The sequence below is a fragment of the Podarcis muralis genome, chromosome 17 (genome assembly GCF_964188315.1).
Source record: "Podarcis muralis chromosome 17, rPodMur119.hap1.1, whole genome shotgun sequence".
NCBI classification, from domain to species: domain Eukaryota; kingdom Metazoa; phylum Chordata; class Lepidosauria; order Squamata; family Lacertidae; genus Podarcis; species Podarcis muralis.
Window position 1 is genome coordinate 12,347,403 of NC_135671.1, and position 24,600 is coordinate 12,372,002.

Sequence of the window (24,600 nt, forward strand, 5' to 3'; positions counted from 1 at the left end):
GCTATTCTTGGAAAGCGCCACGAGTCTTTTTGTCTCCCTGCAGCCTCCATAGGCAAAGGGTCGCGGCGAAGTCGTGCAAGGAGCCTTTTGCTTCCTTGGCAGCAAAGCTGACGGCGGGCGCTGCATGATGGTCTCGCGCGTCCTCGGCTCCCTCCGCAGAGCTGTGTTATCGGGGTGCAAAGCCCAGGTAAAGCCGGGAAAGAGGCGCCGGGCTTCAGATTTCTTCTCCTGACTTCCCACGTCCATCGGGAACGAGGCTGCCAACTTTTAAACTGCTTTGCTTTGCTTTTCTGTGCAGCTGCGCATTTAAACGCGCCCATGGGTATGGAGACCATACCATTTTTAACCGCATCACATTTTCCGGGAAGAGTAGGGGAAAACCGTCACCTGCTCATTTTCACGCAGCGAGCTCCTGTTTCAGACACCCGGGACTTGGGGAAAGGAAGGTTTCCAGTTCCCACGTGGGGAGGCAGACACGCTTGTAGGGTCCCCCTGCATGTAAGAGCTGCACGATAGGCAGGCACCCAACAGGTGTGTGGCGCTTCCAAGATGGGCAGGTGTTACCTGTTGGATTTCTGCCTGCTACGTGAATCTTTAACGGTGCAGGAGCCTGCCCGGAGAGGAGGAAAGCAGAGGCACGCTGGAAAGGAATAATAATCTCCACCATCGCTGACTCTCTTAGATGAGTTGCGTCATTCGGTCTGGATCTCCAGCTTCATAACTGGCCCCTGTGCCTTTAAGATACAGGTGATTCACCTTCTTCAGCTCAAGAACTGCCGTCAAGGTTAGCCAACCGGAAGGTTGCAGGCCAGAGGTGATCATTGGCAAAGGCCCCGCCAAAAACGCACACACAGCACATTGCATTGCTGGGTTGAGATATTTCCTGCAAACTCTGCACTGCAAAGGGGCAATTTCTTCCCCTTGGCAGTACTGTACAGTGGTACCTCGGGTTAAGTACTTAATTCGTTCTGGAGGTCTGTTCTTAACCTGAAACTGTTCTTAACCTGAAGCACCACTTTAGCTAATGGGGCCTTCTGCTGCTGCCACGCTGCCGCCGCGCGATTTCTGTTCTCATACTGAAGCAAAGTTCTTAACCTGAGGTACTATTTCTGGCTTAGCGGAGTCTGTAACCTGAAGAGTATGTAACCTGAAGCATCTCTAACCTGGAGTACCACTGTATTGCTGCCCTTCAGGGTCTACACTGGCCCCTTGTTCTCTTGCGGAAATGATTCAAGCTACTGATCCTAATCTACAGGTTTCCCAGTGCGCTCACTTCTTTGTATCCTATTACAATCTCCAAGATAATGAATCTTTTTGAGGATGCCCTTTTCACGAGACCATATGTGGATCAGAAGGCAACTGGATTAAAGACAGATGTTCCCATGACTGCCTCTCCCTCACCGCTGCCCAAGTTACAGAATTCTCCTTCTGTTGATGTTACAGAGCATTTAAATATATATATATATATTGTAAGACCCACTGCTGTCCTGTGGAATTTAGGAATAAGTCAGGAAAAGGTGGGAAATTTCAAGGAAGTTGATAAAATGTTTTTATGCGATTCTTCTCTCTCTGCTGTTTTTTCTTCCCCAAACTTGTCTTCAGGAAATGCTATGAATTTAAATTTATATATGTAGCCATTGAAGACGAAAAGCTAGTGAGCAAACAAGATCAAACTTGTTTAGGGAAATTTTTAATGCTTGGTGTTTTATGGTTTTTTTTAATATTCTGTTGGGAGCCACCCAGAGTGGCTGGGGAAACCCAGCCAGGTGGCCAGGGTGTAAATAATAATAATAATAAATAAATAACAACAACAACAATAACAATAATAACTATTATTATTATTGTTATTAATTTAGGTTTGTTGCACTAAGTAGATTAAAAAATTTAAGCATTTGCAGCTTCACATACTAAAGCTATACCTTGTAATAGAGCATACTACTGATCCAAATAATTATTAGCATGGTTGCAAACCTAGAAACAAAACCCTCATTTCATTTTCTAACAGGAATTCTTGCTTTTATGTCTCTCATTTAAGCCAAGTCTGTATCAGGTTTGCTCGTCTCTTGCCACGGGACCCAGGCAAGATGTTGGCACCTTCTATGAACTCCGTACTTACGATATCAAACCAGCAAAGGCAAAGGAATTCCTCGAGTTGGTCAATAAAAGCATCAACATTCGCGTGGCTCACTCAGAGATGATTGGATTCTGGACAGCGGAGTTTGGGTCAATGAATAAGGCTTTCCACATTTGGAAATATGGTAGGTACTGCGCAGTAGCGCTTTAACCTTGTGGGACCTCTATGCAGATCCTGAGTAGGATATTTCTCAAGCGATCGTAGATATTTCGGGAAGGTTTACTGCCAGGTTAAAGGTAAAGGTAAAGGGACCCCTGACCATTAGGTCCAGTTGTGGACGACTCTGGGGTTGCGGTGCTCATCTCACTTTACTGGCTGAGGGAGCCGGCGTACAGCTTCCGGGTCGTGGCCAGCATGACTAAGCCGCTTCTGGCGAACCAGAGCAGCGCGCGGAAACACCGTTTACCTTCCCACCTATTTATCTACTTGCACTTTGACGTGCTTTCAAACTGCTAGGTTGGCAGGAGCAGGGACTGAGCAACGGGAGCTCACCCCGTTGTGGGGATTCGAACCGCCAACCTTCTGATCGGCAAGCCCTAGGCTCTGTGGTTTAACCCACAGAGCCACCCGCGTCCCACTGCCAGGTTAATTCGCTGCAATTATTGTAAATGTCTGTATCCAAATTTAGACCTGGGATTCTGGAGTCCAGGTGGCTGAAGCCAGCGATCAGAAGCAGTGCTGTGTTTGACCAAGCAATAGCCCAGACTCCTAGTTTTTGTATCAGTCCTAGTCAGCACAGAGACTTCCAATGGCCTTTCAATCACAGAAGTTGATATTGCACACCTATGCTGTGCCCATGCTAGAGCATTCATGCAAAGGTGGGCCAGCTTTTTTCTGTCTGCGTGTTTGTGTGGCTTCGTCCACACAGGAGCAATTTCGGTCTTATGCTCCAAAATCATCCTCAATGTTTCCCATCCATGCTGGCAGGCAATGCTCGACGGGATATATTTGCACTGTGTGTTGTGCCATCCTTTCCATTGGTATTTTCCCACCCACCATAAATTCTGAAAACCTGATGGGTTTCTTGGGTATGCACATAAGTATTTGTCTCTATACACCTGCTTAAGAAACAAATTGTCCTTGTGCAAGAACAAAATTCCATCATACCAGATTATTATTACAGTGGTACCTCGGGTTAAAGACGCTTCAGGTTACAGACTCCACTAACCCAGAAATAGTACCTCGGGTTAAGAACTTTGCTTCAGGATGAGAACAGAAATCGCGTGGCAGCAGCAGGAGGCCCCATTAGCTAAAGTGGTGCCTCAGGTTAAGAACAGTTTCAGGTTAAGAACGGACCTCCAGAACGAATTAAGTTCTTAACCCGAGGTACCACTGTATTATTATTATTATTATTATTATTATTATTAGCCTGCCCATCGAACCTGGCCAAAGGAGTTCTAACACTTCTTTGCTTTCTTATATAGACAACTTTGCCCACAGAAGAGCTGTAAGGAAAGCTGTGGTCGCTGATAAGGAATGGCAGGAAAGATTGTCAGTACTTCTTCAATTCCTAGACAAGCAGCATATGGAAATTGCTTACATGGTCCCCTGGTGTGAGCTCGGGAGTTCTCCAAAGCCAGGTGAGCTGTCTTACTGCACTAACAGTATACGGTACTGGTTTTTAGTACTGGAACAAATTTCAGGGAGCATTTCGAGGAGAGGGCATAAGTAACATTACTGGTCCTTGTGCCACCAGAGAGCTCTGGTTAAAGTTACTACAGGCTGCTCTGGCCCTTTCTGGTCACTGGGTCAAGAGGGAAGAGGAATTCCTATGAGAAGTGCCCTGGAAATGTGGTGCTGTGCAGATTCCTAATTTCTGGAAGAAGCCTCTCCAAAGCTCATGGGTGCAGCCGGGGGGCAGCTGCCCCCAATCAATAAAAATACATAGCTAACTGAGGTTCTGCCCCCCCCAAAGGCTTGCCCCTCCTAACAAAAGGCCTGCCCCCCCCAACAATAATCCTGACTATATCCATGCCAAAGCTCTTCATTGTTTGCAGTTGAATTTGAAAATTGCTTCATACTGTAGTAGAATCATTTGGTCAAAAATAAAACAGACATGCAAGGAGGCAAGCAGGAGAAACAGAAGTGGAATTTTTCTAGCCTGATCTTTCCCCCCATTAACGGACCTAAGCTAAAGCTTTGGTTCAAAACATCCATCTGATGGATTCAAAAAACAGTCCATGTCTCCCAGTATATTTCGTCGTTCATATCAGTATAATATCTTTCCATATCCATAGCTTCCCCCTGAGATAAAATTGTTTTGCCTACTTCAGATCTTGAGAGGTTTTTAATCTCCTTCTCTAAAATACACCTACCCACAGATAAGGGTGGAAGAACTAGACGCTATACGGATTTGCAGGGGAGAATTGGCAGTGACGGGTACATGGTTGTAACTGCTCAAAAACGAAAAATAAATTAGAAACCTAAGCACGCTGTTCAAAGAGAGGGAAGCATAGATGTTCACGAAATGCAGAAATAAGATTTTGGGTCGTAATCAAAGAACTATAAAGTAGGCGGAAAATAAATTGTGAAGCAAATAGGAATGTTGGTGAAGATATCGGCATAGGGTGAGCAGCTTTTTATTTTGTATTTTACTATAATTTCTCTCTCCTCCCTCTACCCCACCCCACCCCTCTAGGAGTTTATGAGTTGGTTACTTATCAGCTGAAACCAGGTGGACCCGCTTTGTGGGGAAAGTCATTTAAAGCAGCGATTGATGCGCACATCAGCAAAGACTATTCTAAACTGATTGGTGTCTTCCATACAGAATATGGATTACTTAATACAGGTACAAAACCTATTCCCTGTGTTGTTATGATCTGTAGTTTCACACATAGAATCATAGAACTGTAGAGTTGGAAGGGACGCTGAGTATCATCTAGTCCAGGCATGTCCAAAGTCTGTTTCGGAGGCCTAATCCGTCCCACCTGCTGGTGTAATCCGGCCCCTGTGGCAGTTTATTTCCTGGGGTAAAAACCTCAACAGCTTCAATCCTAAAAAAAGATCAACAACTTTGGTTGGCCCTCACGGGCCTTCACTTCATCAAATCTGGCCCTCTTTGAGAGCCAGTGTGGTGTAGTGGTTAAGAGCGGTGGACTCGTAATCTGGTGAACCGGGTTCGCGTCTCCGCTCCTCCACATGCAGCTGCTGGGTGACCTCGGGCTAGTCACACTTCTCTGAAGTCTCTCAGCCCCACTCACCTCACGGAGTGTTTGTTGTGGGGGAGGAAGGGAAAGGAGAATGTTAGCCGCTTTGAGACTCCTTAGGGTAGTGATAAAGCGGGATAGCAAATCCAAACTCCTCCTCTTCTCTTTGAAAAAAGTTTGGACACCACTGATCTAGTCCAGCCCCCTGCAATGCAGGAATATGCAGCTGTCCCATACGGGGATCAAACCGGCAACCTTGGCATTATCAGCACCACATTTTATCCCAGTGAGCTATCCAGGCTGTTGGCCATGGTCTTAGACATGCTGGTCTCCATTCATTTCTGTGGAAGAACCTGACATGCACTGACATTCCTTTGTGCTATGGATTATGTCCAGTGGTGAAGCAGAAAGTAATATCTTGAAACTGTTGTCTTAATCCTGTGACTTCTCCCCTTCTTTGTTAATCACTTCCATTTATCATCACACCCTCCCATATTTGGCTGCGCATAGGAGGTAATGATGAAAGGTACTTCTGAATGTGCACAGAGTGAGTTTGCATAAAGACATAAGAGGAGTCCTGTTGGGTCAGGTCAAAGTCTCATCCAGCAACCTGTTCTCACAGTAGCCAATCAGATGCCCATTGGGACGTGTGCGCCCAGGATCTCCCTCTCTAGATCTGGGTGTTGCAGATATTAATATTGTGCAGTTTGAAGTAACTGGGTGCATGAAAACTGACTCCTTTTGGAAATGAAGCATTGTCCAGACCCATGAAAATATTGTTCAAATTTTACTAGCAGAACTCTTCAAAATAAAATATAAACATCAAATGATATATCCAAAAATATTCATACAATGTCTTGTGCTGTCCAGCATAGGCTCTGCATCTTAGAAAATATGAAATAACCCAAACAGACCTATAAGCAAAGGTCTCTCTCTCTCTCTCTCTCTCTCTCTCTCTCCACAACCTGCTTTCCAGCCTTTATTGGCCTTAGTGTCATGGTCTGATTCACGGGCGATCAAAGTCCCAGCTGGGGACATTGGGACCAGGGGCAAGATGGCGAGGTGGGAGCAGGAATGGGAGTCCAGAAGCCAGAAAGCCAAGAGTCCGAGGGTCAGAGAGCCAGGAGTCAAGAAGCCAAGGGTCCAAGGATCAAGAAGCAAAGAGTCAAACACAGCAAGGCAGGGAATGTGTTGCTGTGGCAAAGAGCTGAAGGGAAAATGCTGACCTTATATCCCTTCCCGGCTCTTGCCACCAGGTGCTGTGAGTTACCAATCAGCCTCACCTGTGTGGCCGCGCCTTGCCTCTTCAGAACAAATTTAGGAAGGCCCCAGTCCTGCAGAGTCCTATTGGTCACAGGGCCTGGCTCCTGCAAAGACACCTGACACTTAAGCTGAGAGCTTCATTTACATCTTCATAGAGTTTGGGAGACCAAGATTCAAAGGCAGCTCCCTTCAAAATGGAGATTTGCAACTCAATACCTTCATCACGTGATCTAAGGTTATAACACTCACATGTTAACTAGCAGAAAACAACAATTAGATTCACTCAGCAAGAGCCCAGAGTCCTTTAGAAAACAACACTGGAAAAACCCCAATGTTAGCAACCCTTCAGCAATACATGTTTAGCCATATTCCATTTTAAACCTTCACTAGTACACATACATTTTTCATTTCTGTTTGAATTGAATCAGATATACTTAACCGTGGATAAACATCTTCCAGAGCTGACCTTTGTTTTGCTCCTGTTTTCACAGTTCATGTGCTTTGGTGGTATGAGAATCCTGATAGCCGTGCGGCTGGGAGGCATTTTGCCCACGAAGATGCCAGGGTGGTAGCAGCAGGTAAGAGGTGATGGTGTGTCTTGGCGTATGTGCCAACATTTCTTTAATGCTGCTCAGAAAGTTTAACCCGGTTTTGTCCTACATTGCATTTACTTTCAGTACGGGAGAACGTTCAGTACTTGGAATCCCAGCAAAACATGCTTCTGATTCCTGCACCATTTTCGCCTTTGAAATAGTTCTCTAACAGATGAAAGGCAACAGATGAACACATCCTTTCTTTATTTCGGCCCTTTTATCCTCCAATTGCAATGTTTGTGCCTTGATGCAAATTGAGTGTAGCCTTGCAAAATGTTGAATTGCGTGTGCCAAACTTGATGTTCCCGCTGCTTGCTAGCAAAGAATACACAGTAGCTAGCTTGTTTTAAAAATACGTAGATTCAACCTATAGTTATGTATTTACTTATTATGACATTTATATCCCGTTTGTCCTCCAAGGGGTTTAAGTGGGCTTATATGCTTCTTCTCTCCATTATAGCTTCACAACAGCCCTGTGAGGTTACATTTAACACACAATCAGCTCTTAGGTTTTTATAATAGATAAGTGAAAATATGCAGCACAAATCTGAGCTGATGCTTTTGTTTTACACACATACCATTTTAAAATCGTGAAAAGTAAAGTAAAATAAAATATTACACCCCAAAACATCCCAGAATCCCACCGGATTAATCTGAGCCTTAATGGGGAATCTACCATACATCAACATATAATTCCTAGTACTGCTTTTACAGATTAACATCCACTATCCAGATTACAATGAAGCATGAACAGTGTTAAAATTAGAGATGCATTTCCCAATAATGTTTTAGCTATAATAGATTGTTCAGGCTACGTCTGATTACTTTGTGGGATTCGTTATGGGAAGAAATGACGATCAGGGTCGTCAATGTAAAATAAAAAAAATGGATGAAGTCCTTCTGAAACACCCCCCAACTGAATTGTGTGTGTAATATTTTAGTAACTGGTTTTTTCCTGCATTATAGAGGACAACTATTTCCCCAAGGTTTAAGCTTTTAAGCCCAATAAACTTTTATAAAACCCCGAAGTTTTATAGCACAATGAGAGGTTAGCTGTCAACTATCCCAAGTCATACGCCCACACCTCTGGGAAAGTGTCCTCTACAACCCGTTTCAACATGTCATTCTGGCACATGACACTACCAGATATGGTGACCTATATGGCAATTATAAGCAAAAGCAGAAATAGAACCGAAGACTAAATCTCAAGGGGTGCAATACTGTTTAGTCGCCTGGGCCTCTTTCCTGATGCATACCGCTATCTCACTCCACAGGTATATTTCCATGAGTCACAAAAGGAACTCTGCTTTGATTTTGAAATTAGTTTTTCTGTTTCTAAAATCACACCACACACAACAGTGGGGATTTTGTACCATGTCCCCCAACACTCCCCCATTTCCCTTTTTAATTTAACATAATCAGACAGAACAGGAATTCTATAAAGCTCGCTGATTATTTTGTTACTTTCTTTTTGGTTAGTTCTAATAAAGATATTAACCTGCCAGCGCTTTGATGTTTTTATTCTAATACACCAGGCACCCCCAAACTCGGCCCTCCAGATGTTTTGGGACTACAACTCCCATCACCCCTAGCTAACAGGACCAGTGTTCAGGGATGATGGGAGTTGTAGTCCCAAAACATCTGGAGGGCTGAGTTTGGGGGCGCCTGTAATACACCAATGTGGTCGCAAGCATTTCAGACTGCCTGATTTGTATACCTTAAGTGTGTGTGTACGCACATGGACATTAGATATTTACATATATTTTGGACTTTTAAATCCTACCAGCAGCACTAGTTCCTGCTACCCCTGGGATTCATGCCCTTGGCAATTAAGGAGCTTCATTCTTCTCACCAGCTGCCCATCCTGGCTATGCAGAGGGATGTCTGGGACTGACAGGCCCCGAGAGAGCTTGTTGCTTAAGGAAGCACCACCAAAAACTGCCTCTCAGAATAATACATACCACGCAGGGTGCGTTGCTGTGTGTGGAAGGCTGCTGCTTTTTGTTATGTGCACGTCAGGATCCATCACCCGTTTTGTTTTCGTTGTTGTTGTTAATTGAATTTATATACCACTCTATACCCGGAGGTCTCAGTGCAGTTCACATGGCAAAATCAAAATCAAAACAACCACATTTTAAAAGGTCATAGATGTCAATCAGATCAACCAAAGGCCTGGTAAAAAAAGGAATGTTTTTCCCTGGTGCCTAAAGCTGTATAATGAAGGCGCCAGGCGAACTTCCCTGGGGAGAGCATTCCACACACAGGGAGCCACTGCAGAGAAGGCCCTTTCTCATTTTGTCACCCTCTAGACCTCTTGAGGAGGAGGCAGATGAAAAAGGGCCTTGGAAGATGAAGAGTCTGGGTAGGTTCATTTATATATTGTTAAAGGTAAAAGGACCCCTGACCATTAGGTCCAGTTGTGACTGACTCTGGGGTTGCAGCGCTCATCTCGCTTTATTGGCCGAGGGAGCCGGCGTACAGCTTCCGGGTCATGTGGCCAGCATGACTAAGCCGCTTCTGGCGAACCAGAGCAGCGCACGGAAATGCTGTTTACCTTCCCACCGGAGTGGTACCTATTTATCTTCTTGCACTTCGACGTGCTTTCAAACTGCTAGGTTGGCAGGAGCAGGGACTGAGTAACGGGAGCTCACCCCGTCGCGGGGATTCGAACCGCCAACCTTCTGATCGGCAAGTCCTAGGCTCTGTGGTTTAACCCACAGCACCACCCACGTCCTATATACTGTTACACATGCCTAATAACAAGCTGGCTCCTTCATCTGCCCTAGCTGCAACAAAACACGTCTCTCCCCTATCGGTTTCTACAGCCATGGCAGGCGCCGTAACCTTCCGATGGTTTGACTTCACCCACAAAGCCACCCCCCCCAACAGTAGATGCCAGCATGTGTTATGTGCCACATTCAATCTCTGCCAAGCGGAAGATCCCAGGGCTCAGGGTTGGGTTTCACTTGGAAAATCAAGCAGCCTGCAGCGTCTTAGAGATATGGCTTACTCACACATATTTGCACCTTCAGCGGAGAAGGGTGCAGAACATTGCGCACCAAGAAGCTCTCTCCAGTTGCTCCCCTCCTAGCTTCAGCAAGTTTGGGTCCCAGGCAGCAGGCAGTCGTGGCCCCCGGCCTCTCAGGGAAGCCTCCTCCTGCCAGTTCCGCGTGGAGTCCTGCCTAATTCCCTCCTCCTCGTTCGCAAGACACCTTGCCAAAAACGAAAACCCCTGTGCGTAAAAGGACTTTCACGACGCCCACGTCGCCCTGGCCACCCTCTTCCCTCCCTCACCAGCAGCGTCTTTTGAATTGTAATGGTCGGGCGATCTCCCCCCCCCCCCCACGCCAGCCGCCCAGCACGCGCCCCCCACACCGCGGGCTCGCGGAAAGAAAGATATGGCGAGGGGGACGCGCGCGCAAAGGTCGCCGCCGTAGCCGCGCGTCTTCTGGGCGGCGGCCACGAGGTGCGCGCCGTCCAATGCTTTCTGCCGGGCGGGCCGGGCGAGGGCAGCGGCCGCCGTGCGTCCAGGAAGCGCCTCTCGGTGCATTTAAGGGCGGCTGGGCTGCATTGTAGTTGCCGCCTCGTCCATCTCCCGCGGGGAGACCATGCTGGCATCCCGCGCGCTCTTCGGGAGAGTCGCCGCAGCGGCGCGAAGGGCCACCGCTGAGGTAAAAGGAGAGCCCGAAAAGGGGTGAAAAGGAGCCCGAAGGAGGAGGGGGGGACAAGGGGCGCAGGATACCAGGCGAGGAGAGGCACCCTAGGGCGCCCTGGTGTTTAGATGAGCTTGCCCTGCAGGCAGAAACCTAGCTGGCGCCGCCTTCTCCAGGGTAGGGGTGGGGAGAAGCTGCTCCTCTTGGTTTCCTGCCTACTAAGCAGCCTTAAGGCAGGAGGGGAAGCGAGTGGAAGCAGGAAGAGAAGGAGCAAATGCCAATCCATAGAGGAATCCTAGCATTGTCGAGTTGGAAAGGATCCCGAGGGATCTCGTCCAAGCCCCTGCAATGCAGGAATCTCGACTAAAGTATCCATGGCAGATGGACATTCAACCTCGGCTTTAAAGCCTCCGAGGAAGGAGAGTCCAGACGCCCAAAGAAGGCGGAGGGATGCGATCCGATCCCAAGCCTGGGACTGGGCTTTGGAGACCTCCGGGCCTGGCAAGAACTTGGCTGAGGCGCTTCCTGGGTCGCACAGTTTCAGAGGTCGGGGTAGCTGCCAGCCGTTGTTGCACTGCGTCTCGTGATCTGGGGTTTTGAATAGGATGCTGTATCAAGGGAGCAGCAGTGGTAATCCGCCACTGTGTTGGTTTTAGCTCAACTGCGTATATCAGGGGTCAGCAAACTTTTTCAGCAGGGGGCCGGTCCACTGTCCCTCAGACCTTGTGGGGGGCCAGACTATATTTTTTTGCCGGGGGGGGGGGGGATGAGCAAATTCCTATGCCCCACAAATAACCCAGAGAAGCATTTTAAATAAAAGCACACATTCTACTCATGTAGAAACACCAGGCAGGCCCCACAAATAACCCAGAGGTGCATTTTAAATAAAAGTGCACATTTTACTCATGTAAAAACACACTGATTCCTGGACCATTTGTGGGCTGGATTTAAAAGGCAATTGGGCAAAGCGAAATTTTGAATCTTGCAATGCGACGGTGATAATATCCTGGAAAGAATAAATCCTGGGCAGTTGGGAGGTTCAGCTACTCTATTCCAGTGAATTCTCCAACTCTTTCTATATTTAAAGTACAACTAACTGATTTGTAGTGCTGTGAACCAAGGGAAGTCTATAGAGCCCTCTAGAGATGCAATTTCCAGCAGCTTCTCTTGGGTTGGGGGGGAAAGCTGAGCAACAAAGCAAATTGTTCCCTGGAAACCTTACAGCTGAAATATAACATGTTCGTTTATTTCCCTGGAGGTATTGCTGGCACTTGGGGTAGTCTAAAAACAGCGCAGAAGCAGCAATTAATTTCCCACCTTCCTTTTTGGTTCTTGCTGGTAGTTGTGAGCGCTTTGCAATAAATGACTGCTAGTGCTGGGTAGGCGGCTTGAACTGAGAAGAGAGGAAACTGACCTTGTGTGCTTTATTTCACTGGGAAACAAGCCCAGTTTGATCACGTCTGTGTAGTGTCCTCTCTGGTGTTTTGTGTACCACTGACTGCTGTGAGATTAGGAAGGACCAAAGTACAAAGTACCGTATTATTCGCTCTATAAGACGCACCAGACCACAAGACGCACCTAGTTTTTGGAGGAGGAAAACAAGGAAAAAAAAATATTCTGAATCTCAGAAGCCAGAACAGCAAGAGGGATCGCTGCGCAGTGAAAGCAGCAATCCCTCTCCCTGTTCTGGCTTCTGGGATAGCTGCGCAGCCTGCATTCGCTCCATAAGACGCACACACATTTCCCCTTACTTTTTAGGAGGGAAAAAGTGAGTCTTATAGAGCAAAAAATACGGTAAATGCAGCCTGGGCTGCCGTCTCTCTTGAATGCACTCTGGGAAGTAAGACCTGTAGAACTCAAAAGCGATTTAATTCAATGTGTTATTAGGCTGTTCAAGTGTCAGCTGAAGTCAAAGCCCACATACAAGCGCACTTGGGATTTTTCCTGCCTTCTTGGAGTTCCTTGGAGGTGTATAAATGTAATACAGCTCAGGTTGTGAACATGATCCATGGGAGAGGCACGTTCACAACCCGCAGCGTTCACAACCCGCAGTGCCGTGTCTGCACACACGCAGGTTGCGATTCAGCGCTTCTGTGCATGCACAACCGCCGAAACCCAGAAGTAACATGTTCTGGTACTTTCGGGTTTCGGCGCGTCCGTAACCCGAAAAACGCCCCCAACTAAAGAATCATGGCAAGACAAACTGATGGACTATGCAGAACTGGCAAAACTGACATATAAACTACGGGACAAGGGTAACTGTGACTTTAAGAATGAATGGGAACCCTTCACAAAGTATCTGAAGACGCAACAAAGCAAACTGGACTCCTTGGCAGGTTTTGAATAAACATTCACAAACTTTTTATTGTTAATAATCAGCTAAATAGTTTGAGGATCTATACAACTGTGTAACATGCAGAAAACAGCATTCTTAGAGAAACCAGACTGGAACTGAGGGAAGTCAGGGGGTGCAACCTGAAGCATCTGTAACCCAAGGTATGACTGTAATAAATAAATAGGATATACCCACCACTCTCTAAGTGTCCCTGAGGCTCTTGCCCTTTGAAGATAGCCTGGCATCAGGGAGGGTCCTTCTGCATCTTCAGGAACAAAAGATGGGTGGGGGCTTTTCTTTGATCCCACACTCCTGCCAGAGTAGAAGCCGTACTAGCCCAGTGGTAAGCTGGCAAGTGCATTTGTGGATTCTTAAAGATTCCCAAAATTCGCAAGAACGTTGGAAGTTGCCTTACAGCAAAACAGACCATCGGTTCGTCTAGCTCAGTACTGACTGACTGGCAGTGACACTCCAGGGCTTCAGACAGGATTCTCTTCCAGCTCTACCTGAAGATGCTGGGGATAAAACCTGACATCTTCACCGGCATGTGAAGTAGCTGCTCTGCCCCTGAGCTTTGGCTCAGCTGGAGTGGGCAGCTTGGAACTCCTTCAGTCTTCCTCTACACAGTTGTCCCTCTGTACACTTCACAGTAAAGTAGATTCAACTGAAGTCACTGCTTTGCATTCAAACTCGGACTTGGAATAATTCCAAAATGAGAGTCTAAAAGGCTGCAGTCCTAACCATGTCTACTCAGAAGTAAAGTGGGGGTTAGGACTGCAGCTTTTTTCGTAGTACTGCTTTTTTCAGTCGTGGGAAGATCAAATGTTGTTTGAGTGACTTCCAGTACAGTCATACATTGGAAGTTGAATGGAATCTGTTCCAGAAGTCCACTTGACTTCCAAACCGTTTGGAAATCAAAGCGCGGCTTCTGATTGGCTGCAAGAAGCTCCTGCAGCCAATCGGAAGCCCTGTCTGACGTTCGGTTTCCAAAAATAGTTTGTAAACTGGAACAGTCAGTTCCGGGTTTGCGGTGTTCAGGAGCCAAAACCTTCGAGAACTAAGCTGTTCAAAAAGCAAGGTACGACTATATTTTTTTATTCATTGACAGCTAATTAAAATTTTAGCTGAGTGAAGCTCAACTAGAATGAGTTTGTGGTCTTGTCTGCTATTGCCATAAGTAATGACAACTGTTCTCTTTCTCTTTGACCTTGTAAGTTCACATTGCATGTGCCAACAAAGGAACTTGCAGACTGCATTCTTATGTATTTCCCCCCTAAATTATTTTCTTTTCAGGTCTCATCGCCTTTTTCCACAGGGCCCAGGCAAGATGATGGCACATTCTACGAATTTCGTACCTATACTGTTAAGCCAGACAAGATGAAAGACTTCCTGGAACTGACCAGCAAAAACATTCACCTTCGTACAGCTCATTCCCAGATGGTTGGATACTGGACCTCAGAATTTGGGGGACTGAATAAAGCTTTCCATATTTGGAAATATGGTATGCAAAGCTTCTCTACATAGTGCTTTGGGGTTGTAACCGAGCAGCTAAGACTGTTGCTCTGGACCTCCTGTGGGGTGTGAATCTACTCAGGTTACTTGAGCAACATGGGAAGAAGCTGCTCTTTAGGAGTTCCTATGTCATCAGTGTTGTTTAACAACCATGCCGAAGTTGGCAACTGGGAAGTGGGCCAAGGAGCATCACGCAGGGAGGGTAGGTTTTGTCGAAGCGCCGCCAGTTGCTGACCCCCCTAGTTCATTCCAATTGAGTGCATTTTATTTTGGACCAACTTAACTATTTCAAAGTCACGAGCAATGCTGGCGAGGCTGGGATCGAGGGGCACATGGCTGTTGCACCCTCCTCGCGCCACCCTCCCCAGATCCAAACTCTGTAAGGCCGCACAGGGAGGGCAGTGTGGGGACACGGCAACTGTGCACCCTTCGAGCCCAGCCTCGCGCATCCCTCTCTTTGACATCCTTCTCTTTGGCTTGTAGAAAGCTTTGCTCAGAGATCTGCTGTCCGGACAGCATTGGCCAAGGACCAAGAATGGCAAGAAAAATACATGTCTCGAATGCTGCCCTTGTTAGAGAAACAAGACAACGAAATTGCGTACCTGGTGCCCTGGTGTGAACTTGGCAGCCCTCCCAAGGATGGTAAGCTTGTGTGTGTGTGTGTGTGTGTGTGTGTGGAGCACAGTGTAAAGCTGTTGACTCACTACTATTAAATGGTTTCATTTAATGGGGACTTGTAGATATGTTGGCATCTTTGATTATGTAGACTCTTTCCCCCCCTCCCGAAGTAAAACTCTGTCACACAATGGGTTTTCAATCTGTGTTCTGACTCTGCAGCCATATGGACTAGAAATAGGCTTTTAAAAGGCTGGGGTTCCTTAGATTCTAGAATGAGGAAGCTTTTAATCCATATTGGTCCCAAACTTCAAATGAACTTTAAGCCTAATTTGGTACTTTTTGCGTTTTGTTTACTCCTTGTTCTTCTCACCCCCTGTGTTTTTTTTTTAATTAAAGATTTTCTTGATTTACAAAAGTGTTTGCAATGTCTCTCTCTCTCGTATTTCCCCCCCCCCCCATGTAACATTTTTACAAATCAGTTTCATTTGTTGAGACATTAGGAAGAAAAACAAACAGCAAAGAACTTGCACAAGCAAGACTGGGGTTCCTTAGAAGCTTGTTAATGGTAGATGAGCTAAAGTATATTTGTGCGCCTCAGAAATGCGAACCCCCAACACAAAGATATGATTCATTGTGCTGATGGTACAGATTAAGCCAATTACAGAGCAGTCCAGTGGGGAAGGGGGGAAATTGCCTTTTCTCATGTCCCGTTGGGCTCACACTGTTTCACTGCTCCAGAGATGGCATGTCTTCTGTTCTGGGAGTATGTTGAAGGAATGGGAGAGCTATAAGTTCAGTGTCTCTCCTGACACACCCTTGCCACATCTCTTTGCCCAGCAACACAGAGAAGCTGGCTGCAAACCTTCCCGTGGCCTCGAGGAACATCTCTTTCTCTCCGCTCTTGGAAAGAGAGATCCAACAGACATCCTTGGAACACCCTTGCAGAAGCTATAGGATTGCAGCTTTAGCCTGCATATTTTTATTTTGCACGTCTCATTCTATTTTGCTAGTTAAGGGGCACAGCGAGATGTTATGCAGGGCATTGAATCCCCAACCCATTAATGCTGAAATCCTGCTAAGCGGTTTTTTTCCCTTTTGAAGATCTTGTCAGAATTCCCGCCCATCACGAAATTGTACCTGCTCAGCCACAGAGGACTAGAAATTATTATTTTTTAAGAGTGGAAGACTGAGGTACTCTGGAATCTGTGCTTTCTGGTTTTGTTCAGTTGCATAACCCTGGTTAGGTTCTTTTGGAGACCTAATACTTATTAATCCATTTGTTCATGATGCTTTGCTTTCTTTCCCGTCTAGGAGTCTATGAGTTGGTTACCTTCCAGATGAAACCGGGGGGACCAGCCGTGTGGGGCCAATCCTTTAAAGCAGCAATTAGTATTCACATAAAGACAGGATACACTAAACTGATTGGTGTCTTCCACACGGAATACGGACTACTTAACAGAGGTACAATACTTGTCCATTTTCAGTGCAAACTTGGGCTCTGTCACCTGCTGGTCTTCTGGCAAAGTATAATAATCAAGCAGTTTTCCTTTTGAGTTGGAACTGACGGTAGCTCTTCCCCGTCCTTGAATCTCATAGGGACTAGAAACCTGGACAGGGGCTGCAAAATTATCTCCCTTATTTGAACAGCGACAGATTTTAGCTCTTCATTCCATTCTTTGGAAGTACATCTCTGTAACTAATAGTGAAGTCCAGAACATTCACTAATGTTTGTTTGTTTATTGCATTTCTGTCCTACGTTCTTCTCTAATTAGCTCAAGCTGGTGTATGTGGTTCTCCTCCTCCTCCTCCTCAATTAATCCCCTACACAACAACCCTGTGAGGTAGGTTAGGCTGAGAGGCAGTGAGACTTTTAATCTCAGGGTTGTGGGTTCAAATCCCATGTTGGGCGAAAAATTCGTGCATTGCTGGGGGTTGGGCTAGATGACCTCTGTGGTCCTTTCCAACTCTACAATTCTATGATAATAAATCCATGGCTGGCCCAAGGTCACCCAGTGGCCAAGTGGGTATTTGAACCCTGGTCTCCCAGGTCCTAGTCCAACGCTCTAACCACTGCACCACACTAACTGTACTGCATAAGCACGGCTTTCTGAAAGAACCCCTTTCAGCAAAATACTTTTGTGAATGATGCTTTCCTTATCTGGAGCACAGGCTTTCCCAGCAAAACAGAAAGAGATAGGCAGGTATTTAATTCACAACATAATTTAGCTGTAGCTTTTTCTTCCTAGTTCATGTGCTTTGGTGGAATGAAAACTCAGACAGTCGCGCTGCTGGAAGGCACTCTGCCCATGAGGATCCCAGAGTAGTAGCAGCAGGTAAATGAAAGGTTTCTCTTTCTTTTTTCCTTTTACCATCCTTTAAATCAAAACCCCAGTATTGCTTAAGTCCTCCCTCCCTCCCTCCGTCTCTTTTTAACTATCTGTTTAATTTATTTTCAGTTCGGGAAAGTGTTCAGTTCCTGGAATCGCAGCAGAACTGTCTCCTGGTACCTACAGCATTTTCACCCCTGAAATAGTTTTCTATACCTACTAATGGCGATTTTCTTGAAAACAAAAACAAACCACAGACTTTTGAGTGCTGTCCTAATGCAGCCTTACTGCTGCCTGTTTACAAGGCTCGGTGCAAACCCAGTCTCCCATCTTTTCTTTCTGCTTGCAGCAACACACCTCTCGCCTTGTTGGAATTGCAATGCATGATGGCAGAGGGCACGACCCACCCACTAAACGAGAATTCAGAGCTTACTAAACTATATATAAAAATTGGTTCTCATAACTTCTTTGCACGAGGGCTGTGCTGCTAGCATAGCTACGAGTTGTGACAACGGGGCAGTGATGTAAAAGTGGTCTGGTGTTGGGAATAAATGGTCAGGGAAGTCCGGGGAAGAGAGTCTAAGGCAGAGGAAACGCCGCTTTGTAAACCTTGTCAGCCTTGTGCTGGTCAAAGCAGAAGGTGAGGCTGCTATATATTTCCCCCCTGCCTTTTTTCTCCACACTCCCAAACTTGTTTCAGTGGGAAGGCAAGTTATGCCAACTCTACAGCTAGCAGAGCTTCCTTCCTATTCTGGGGGGTCATGTCTGGGGAACAAGGCAGCTTTGCAACCAAAGCTTCCCCTTTGTGCATCCCATCATGACTTCACTTTAACCTTACTGCCTTGCAGAGATTTCCATTGCCGATCAAAGGAGGGATTCCAGAGTGGAGCTCCTTTTGCATGGGTGGACCCTACTCTCCACCTGCAGTGGGGAAGAGTACATGCTATTGTGCCCTATGAGAGCTAAAAAGTCATTTAAGAGACACACAGTCTTTTCCCCACAGTCTGCATGCTTCTTTTAGTCAAACCCTATTTGCAGGCTTTCAAACTATGCACACAGAGCAAAACGGGAAGAATAGCAAACATCACGAGTAGTAAATTCTTTCTTTTTTTTTCAGTTCCACAAGCCCTACAGTTTCCACCTCGGCTGTTCTAAAGCTCAAAAGCTGCATCAGCCCAGCGGTGAGATCTGTTTGCCTATGATGATATAAATTTCCAATGCTGGCCTAAGCAATGTAATTTTTAGATTTCTCATTAACTGCCTGGCTGCAGTTGGGACTAAATCTGGGTCAGAGGAACCCTTGTAAGTGCAGTTTACATAGTGGTTGAGTGAATAAGAAACCATGAAGATGACTTTCTCCCCTACACACACACACAAAACACACACGTTTTTAAATGCAACATGGGAACTCATCTATCAGTTTCTGTTTAGGGTCCAGGCTGGGTTTTATTACCTTTGCAATACATGGAAAAGTTCACCTCGTTCATTTCATGAGCATGGAGCTCTCGCTGGTTTGCTAAAATGCTGAAACTGTGAATTAACTTGTTATTTCTGGAAGTGCCGCTGTTCATTCATCTCCCTTGCATATGCTTGCACACCTGGAACAATCATCTCAAAACCTGGGATGTGAATGTGGAAATGTGAACATTAAAAATGACTTTTTTTTGACGTTTATACATACTACTGTGGTCTTGCTTCTGTTTCAATTGCTTCTGGCGCTTCAGATTTTAGACATAGCTTTAGACATAGCATCCTTACTGAAGTGGCTGTCTTCAGTTAAGTCAGGGTGGTAAAGTTGTTTTAAAAACCCAAGGGTGGGGGTTTTTTTTGGCAGATGCAGGAAGAGTTCATTTACAGACTTCACAAGGGAGAATGCAGCGGCTGAGATCCATCGTCTTTAGGTGCTGAGCTACTTAATGATGCGTAAATGAATTTTTGGACTGTTGCCACTTCAAATGGCAATGGGGTGGCAGATTCTTTGAACATCACTTTTTACCAGTAAACTTGGAAATGATTTCTAACTTGGCAACAGATTCGTGCAGTAGTCTTAATAGTAAATGCACAATTGTAGACCAGCAACACTTTATTTTTTATGCTCGATACAAGGCAATTAACAAATGCCTATTAATACTTCACAAATAGTTATTAGCAATACAAATATATATTCGTTTTTCATGGAAATGTCCATTGAAAAGATTAACTTAATTTGTGTGTGAGGGAAAATGCTCTAGATTTTTTGCAAAGTTAACGGGGTATTCCAGTGCAAAAATAGATCCCATTACAGCTAGCATAAAGTGCTTGGAATGAAGGACCAATCGTATTAAAGGGAGAGGAGTTTGAAACTGGGTTGGGAGGAAAGGCATGGTAATAGACGCTTACCATATTACTTCTACAAGGAAAAAAAGTGTCGATCGATAGGAAAGAGCCTCTACAGTGGTACGAATACTGCAGAGGGATGCAACAACTTCGCCACACACATACTGAAGTGGTAGGTGTTCTTAACACAGTTCCATGATCAGTGGTTTTGTATCACAATATGTTTAGCACGGAGGAGAAGAACACAAAAAGCTTGCGTAACATGACTGATTTTGAGGCAACTGTACCATATTATACACAGTGCTAAGTGTTCAATATGAGGTCAAAGCTAGTCTGGATCTCCACTCCTGCCAGGAAGCACTGCTAAGAACTCGTTTCTCATGAAAAGAGTTAAGCACGTGTTCTTGCAAGCAGTTGAGATTTACAGTGCAGTCTTCTCTACGTGTCTCTCATTTCAAACTCTTGCTGCAACCCTATACCATTTGCATGGGAGCAATTGTCACTGAACTCAAATGAAACAAGACTTCTGAGTAGACACGTAGAAGAGCTTAACTTCTTGTTTGGACTGTGTCTTTCTTGGGCAAAATTGCAAGTATTATTCTAAACAATACATTAAAAGGGCACTTTAAGTTTATATTATGCCCAGAGAGGCTGACCATTGTGTACAATCAGTTAAGCACTCTTGTGCGTTAGCATTGCCAAACAGCGGCTGAGTACTAACTATTCATAGTATCCTCTGCAGGGGAAAGAGAAGCACCCAGCATTGAGTTGCGTGAGCTGTAGGCATTTTGTGACTAGTGGCTGGGATGGAAAGGGATGTTAAAGGATGACGGAGAGGCGTTTGGGCATACTCTAGCAAAAGCTAGTTCTATGGGCACTCAGGACAGTTTCTGAATAAACATGTAGGATCCAGACGCCTGTCCCGTTTGCTTTCAAAGACCTTTGCTGTAACTAGCCTTTTCTGCCTTGCACTGTCATATTGGAATAAGGACATGGTCATGTTGCAGGCATGACGATGTTTGGTAAACTCCAGTTTTTGTTTAAAAGAAAGACAGTCCAGTGTTACAAAGAATCGCCCACAGCCATTTCCCCACTAAGCCTAGCCTTGCATAAAAGTACCTACTCGATTGACCTTTTTTCCCCCTAAAACAAAGCATTCTGATTGCTTCCCAAATGAGCAACTGTTTTGCAAATCACCTTTAAAAGATCCAACATCATATTTTTCAGTTGATTCAGTCTAGTAAACTTTTTGCCTGGGATTGCCATGCCTAAACTGGGATGGGATAGATGACAGGACTGCAAAAGTGGTAGCAATGTCCACCATGCGTCAGAGAAACATGGCTTGACTTCTAACGTGGGAAAACCTATCACAGTACATTGTATGATTACCGAAACTGGGGAAAGGATTGCTAGACTAGAAAAAGAAATGTGACTGTTTGTACAAATGAATCTAGGTTCTAGACACTTGGCGTAATATCGACCCAAGACTGAAAGTGATTTGATACTTTGGGACGAGGGAGGTGTGACAGCATCTCCATGTATCCCCAGAATGTGCCAGGTCACATTTAAATAATACTGTTGCAATGAAAACAGACATCTCAAACTTGGTTCTTAACAAAAGCTGAAAACAGCAACGGCTTCACGAAAGCAGAGTGGAAGAACGAGCAATTGGTCACCATACCATTGGGACAGAAATCCTCTCAAATGTTTCCATGGTTGATTGTTAATTCTGCCGCACCCTAATAAGAAACTAAGTGAATTGTTGTTGTTTTTATGCGTGTTTTGAGATGGTGTGCTTCACGGCCCGCTGGTAAGGCCAACGGTGATCTTCCTCCTCATCCCCCTAAACTTGTGTAGTTAACGGGGCCCAACCGCTAATACTTAAATAAGGCCACAACAATGCATTACGTGGTGAAGAATTGGCACTGGTTTCGCCGGTACACTCATTGCCAGCAATGGATGTTGCGCCACAGCAATTCCACCTGCCCTCTGGAAGGGCAATGCATGCCTTAAAATGGCAAATAAATAATTACTGGCCAAGAATCCTCTGAGCAGTTGTTGCGCCACCCCTGACCGGGAAATGTACTAAGTAGAAACAAGCAGGAGTATGGCAGAAGACCACATAGCAGAAAGTGGCACCATACCAGAATTTCACAGAGTTATTATAACGAAAGAACAACTAGATTCAAGTCTTTCACTAGAGAACAGTACAACAAGGCAACATCTCCAAGAGGCACTGCCTCCGTAATGGAATATTGATTTCTTTGCATTGAGTTGCATTGCATCAAATGGTTACTAGTAAAAAAAAACACACGTTCAGTTTTATTTCCTTCCTCTCTGTATCCTCTTGTCTCTTTGCTCGTGGGACGATCTCCCCACTATGGCACAGAAAGGATGTCTGCCTTCACCTTTCTACTCAGAACGGCTGCTGCACCCTTCGCAACAGGGCTGCTCATACATAGCTTTCTTTCACCTTTTCATCTTTCAAAAAGGAAGTCAGAAGTGAGACATCTACAACAGTCTGGTTTTTGTGCAACGACAAGTCCTTTGTGTGGTCGTCATCGCTTTGGTCCTTGGCGAAGTTTACAAATACCTGAGAGGGAGAAAAGGGAGGAAGACTAGGATGAGTTGTTGACATTTTTATTATTATTGGGATATATCCCTCTAAGCTTTACCCACTAAAGTTAGCCATGCCCATTAATTTCAATGGGTCCTGTTCTACTTTCGAACCCAGATCAGGTTGCAACACACATAAAACAAAGCGCACCATCACAATATACTATCAGGATGCTGTCAGCGGCTCCCGGCTGGTTGCCCAGGAAAGTATAAAGACAAGGAAAGGTTTCTTACCATCCTTTTTTATTTCAGTATTTACAGAGAGAGAGGCTATAGAACCCAGCCTCTTGGATAATGGCATTGTCCTGAGTGACTCTCCACCCCCCATCCCTCCCACTTCATCATTCATCATCATCATCATCTCTGTGGGTGCCGCTAAGTGCCCTCTGTCTTAGAGCTCTTTGCTCTCCTACTTTTAAGGCTCGCCGGGTTCTGGGAGATGGAGGGTCTGGAATGCTTCCTAATGGCAATGTGTCTGCTGGGTGTTGTTGTTCCGGCTCTCCCTTGACTTCCCAACTTTCCCCCTCATCTGCCTCTGAGCTGTGACCTCCCGCAAACCCCTGTTGTAAATCTAGACTGTCTTCCTCTTCCTCCTCCCTGGAAGGGTCAGGATGGGGAGACGGTCTCCACCGTTCCTCCTCCTCTGCCCAGTCCCCAACATATACACACGCAAAATTATTGGAACAGCTGTTAAACATTAAAACAAGCAGAAATTTATAACAAACATAAAAGTACACATTTAAATGCGTACAGAAAAAAGGGCAGTCTAAAGGTTCTAGTGAAAGATACTCTAAGGCAGAGCTTTCCAAACTTTTCACGTTGGTGACATACTTTTCAGACATGCATCATTTTGCGGCACAGTAATTCAGTTTTACTAGCAAACCGGAGGTTCAACTAACCCCTTATAAGAGATACGGACATATATTGTTCTGACACACCTACACACTGCAGCAGACACACTAATGTGCCGTGACACACAGTTTGGAAAGCTCTGCTCTAAGGGGACGTGAGCTGGTTCACACATGCAAGTAGGTCATCAAGTGAGCCACAAGCGTGTGGAACTTCACCCCATGCTTCTCATGGGACAATAATTCCCCAGAGTTCCTCCACAGCTAGGTCCTGTGAAAGGGGCTACACATATCTTCCTTCTGCCAGCTGTGGTTTGGGCTGTGCCAAACATTATGGAGGAGGGACATGGTGCTTTGCAACATGATAGCGATGATGAATGGGCAAGATAACTTGGTGTAGTATGACCAGGGCTGAAATTGTCCAAGGAGGGGAGGAGCTCTTTGTGTGTGTGTGTGATATCTCCATGACGATACACCAGGGCAGATGCCTGAGGGCCAAATGTGACTCTCCGGACCTACCTGTCTGGCCCTCTGAACTCTCCTGGACTCAAAAATCCTACAAAAAGCAACTGAAGAGCCTCTGGGTTTCCAATCAAAATGAGCACTGCTCTTAAGATATGAGAAACTTACTTGGTCAAGTGTGGTCTGTGAAACGGAGTAGTCTTCTATGTGGAATCTCTTTTTGTTCTGGGAGAGGATGCTAAATATCCGAGCCAGAGAAGACTGAGAGGAGGGCAGCTGGTACTGCAGCATGTTGCAATGCTTCTCCTTCAGCACACTGCCCGGGAAGGCCAGCTCAAAGAAGTCTTGAACAGGCTTCAGGTCAGGGTTTGCCCCTGCTATTCGCACTATGATTGTGTAGCCATCTCCAAACCTGGAAAAAACAAACAGAGGAAAGTGTGGGACTTTCAACAGAGTAGCCTTCAAAAAATGGAGCGTTTTTTATTCCTGTAGCTTAAAAACACAGTAGGTGTTTGGTAAAGATCTTAACAGAAGTAGAATGAACACAAGACTATGCAGGAGAGCTTCAACTGATTTAACTTTTAGGCTAATCAACCAACAGCGCAATCGTATACAGTGGTACCTCTGGATACGAACGGGATCCGTTCCGGAGCCCCGTTCACATCTAGAAGCAAACGTAACTAGCGATGGCAGGTCTGTGCACACGCGCATCACTTTTTGCCGCGTCTGCGCATGCGCAAGCGATGAAACCTGGAAGTAACACGCTCCATTACTTCC

General features: G+C 45.6%; 3 protein-coding genes and 1 long non-coding RNA gene across 6 annotated transcripts in view; 2 read left to right on the plus strand and 2 right to left on the minus strand.

Moving 5' to 3' along the window:
• Positions 1–28: 28 nt before the first annotated feature.
• LOC114587891 (protein NipSnap homolog 3B-like) lies at positions 29–8,640 on the plus strand. Its single transcript, XM_028712750.2, has 6 exons — positions 29–187; positions 2,036–2,258; positions 3,559–3,714; positions 4,773–4,922; positions 7,035–7,121; positions 7,221–8,640. The coding sequence occupies exons 1-6, from the start codon at positions 125–127 to the stop codon at positions 7,295–7,297; spliced, it is 756 nt and encodes a 251-aa protein (XP_028568583.2). The 5' UTR covers positions 29–124; the 3' UTR covers positions 7,298–8,640.
• On the minus strand, positions 6,055–10,455 carry LOC144325942 (uncharacterized). Its single transcript, XR_013391110.1, has 2 exons — positions 10,151–10,455; positions 6,055–6,773 (listed from the first exon to the last, which is right to left on the minus strand). It is a non-coding gene; the product is annotated as an uncharacterized LOC144325942 (long non-coding RNA).
• Positions 10,456–10,571: 116 nt separating this feature from the next.
• On the plus strand, positions 10,572–19,261 carry LOC114587893 (protein NipSnap homolog 3B-like). Its single transcript, XM_028712751.2, has 6 exons — positions 10,572–10,807; positions 14,418–14,625; positions 15,120–15,278; positions 16,566–16,715; positions 17,501–17,587; positions 17,711–19,261. The coding sequence occupies exons 1-6, from the start codon at positions 10,745–10,747 to the stop codon at positions 17,785–17,787; spliced, it is 744 nt and encodes a 247-aa protein (XP_028568584.2). The 5' UTR covers positions 10,572–10,744; the 3' UTR covers positions 17,788–19,261.
• A 385-nt stretch (positions 19,262–19,646) lies between these two features.
• ABCA1 (ATP binding cassette subfamily A member 1) overlaps positions 19,647–24,600 on the minus strand; it is a 108,866-nt gene continuing 103,912 nt past the window's right edge. For all 3 annotated transcript variants that reach the window (XM_028712743.2, XM_028712744.2, XM_077921318.1), the window contains exons 49-50: positions 23,992–24,235; positions 19,647–22,490 (exon numbers count right to left, since the gene is read on the minus strand). In XM_028712743.2, coding sequence (XP_028568576.2) covers positions 22,350–22,490; positions 23,992–24,235 — 385 coding nt within the window. In that variant the 3' untranslated portion in view covers positions 19,647–22,349. The remainder of the gene's footprint in view (positions 22,491–23,991; positions 24,236–24,600) is intronic.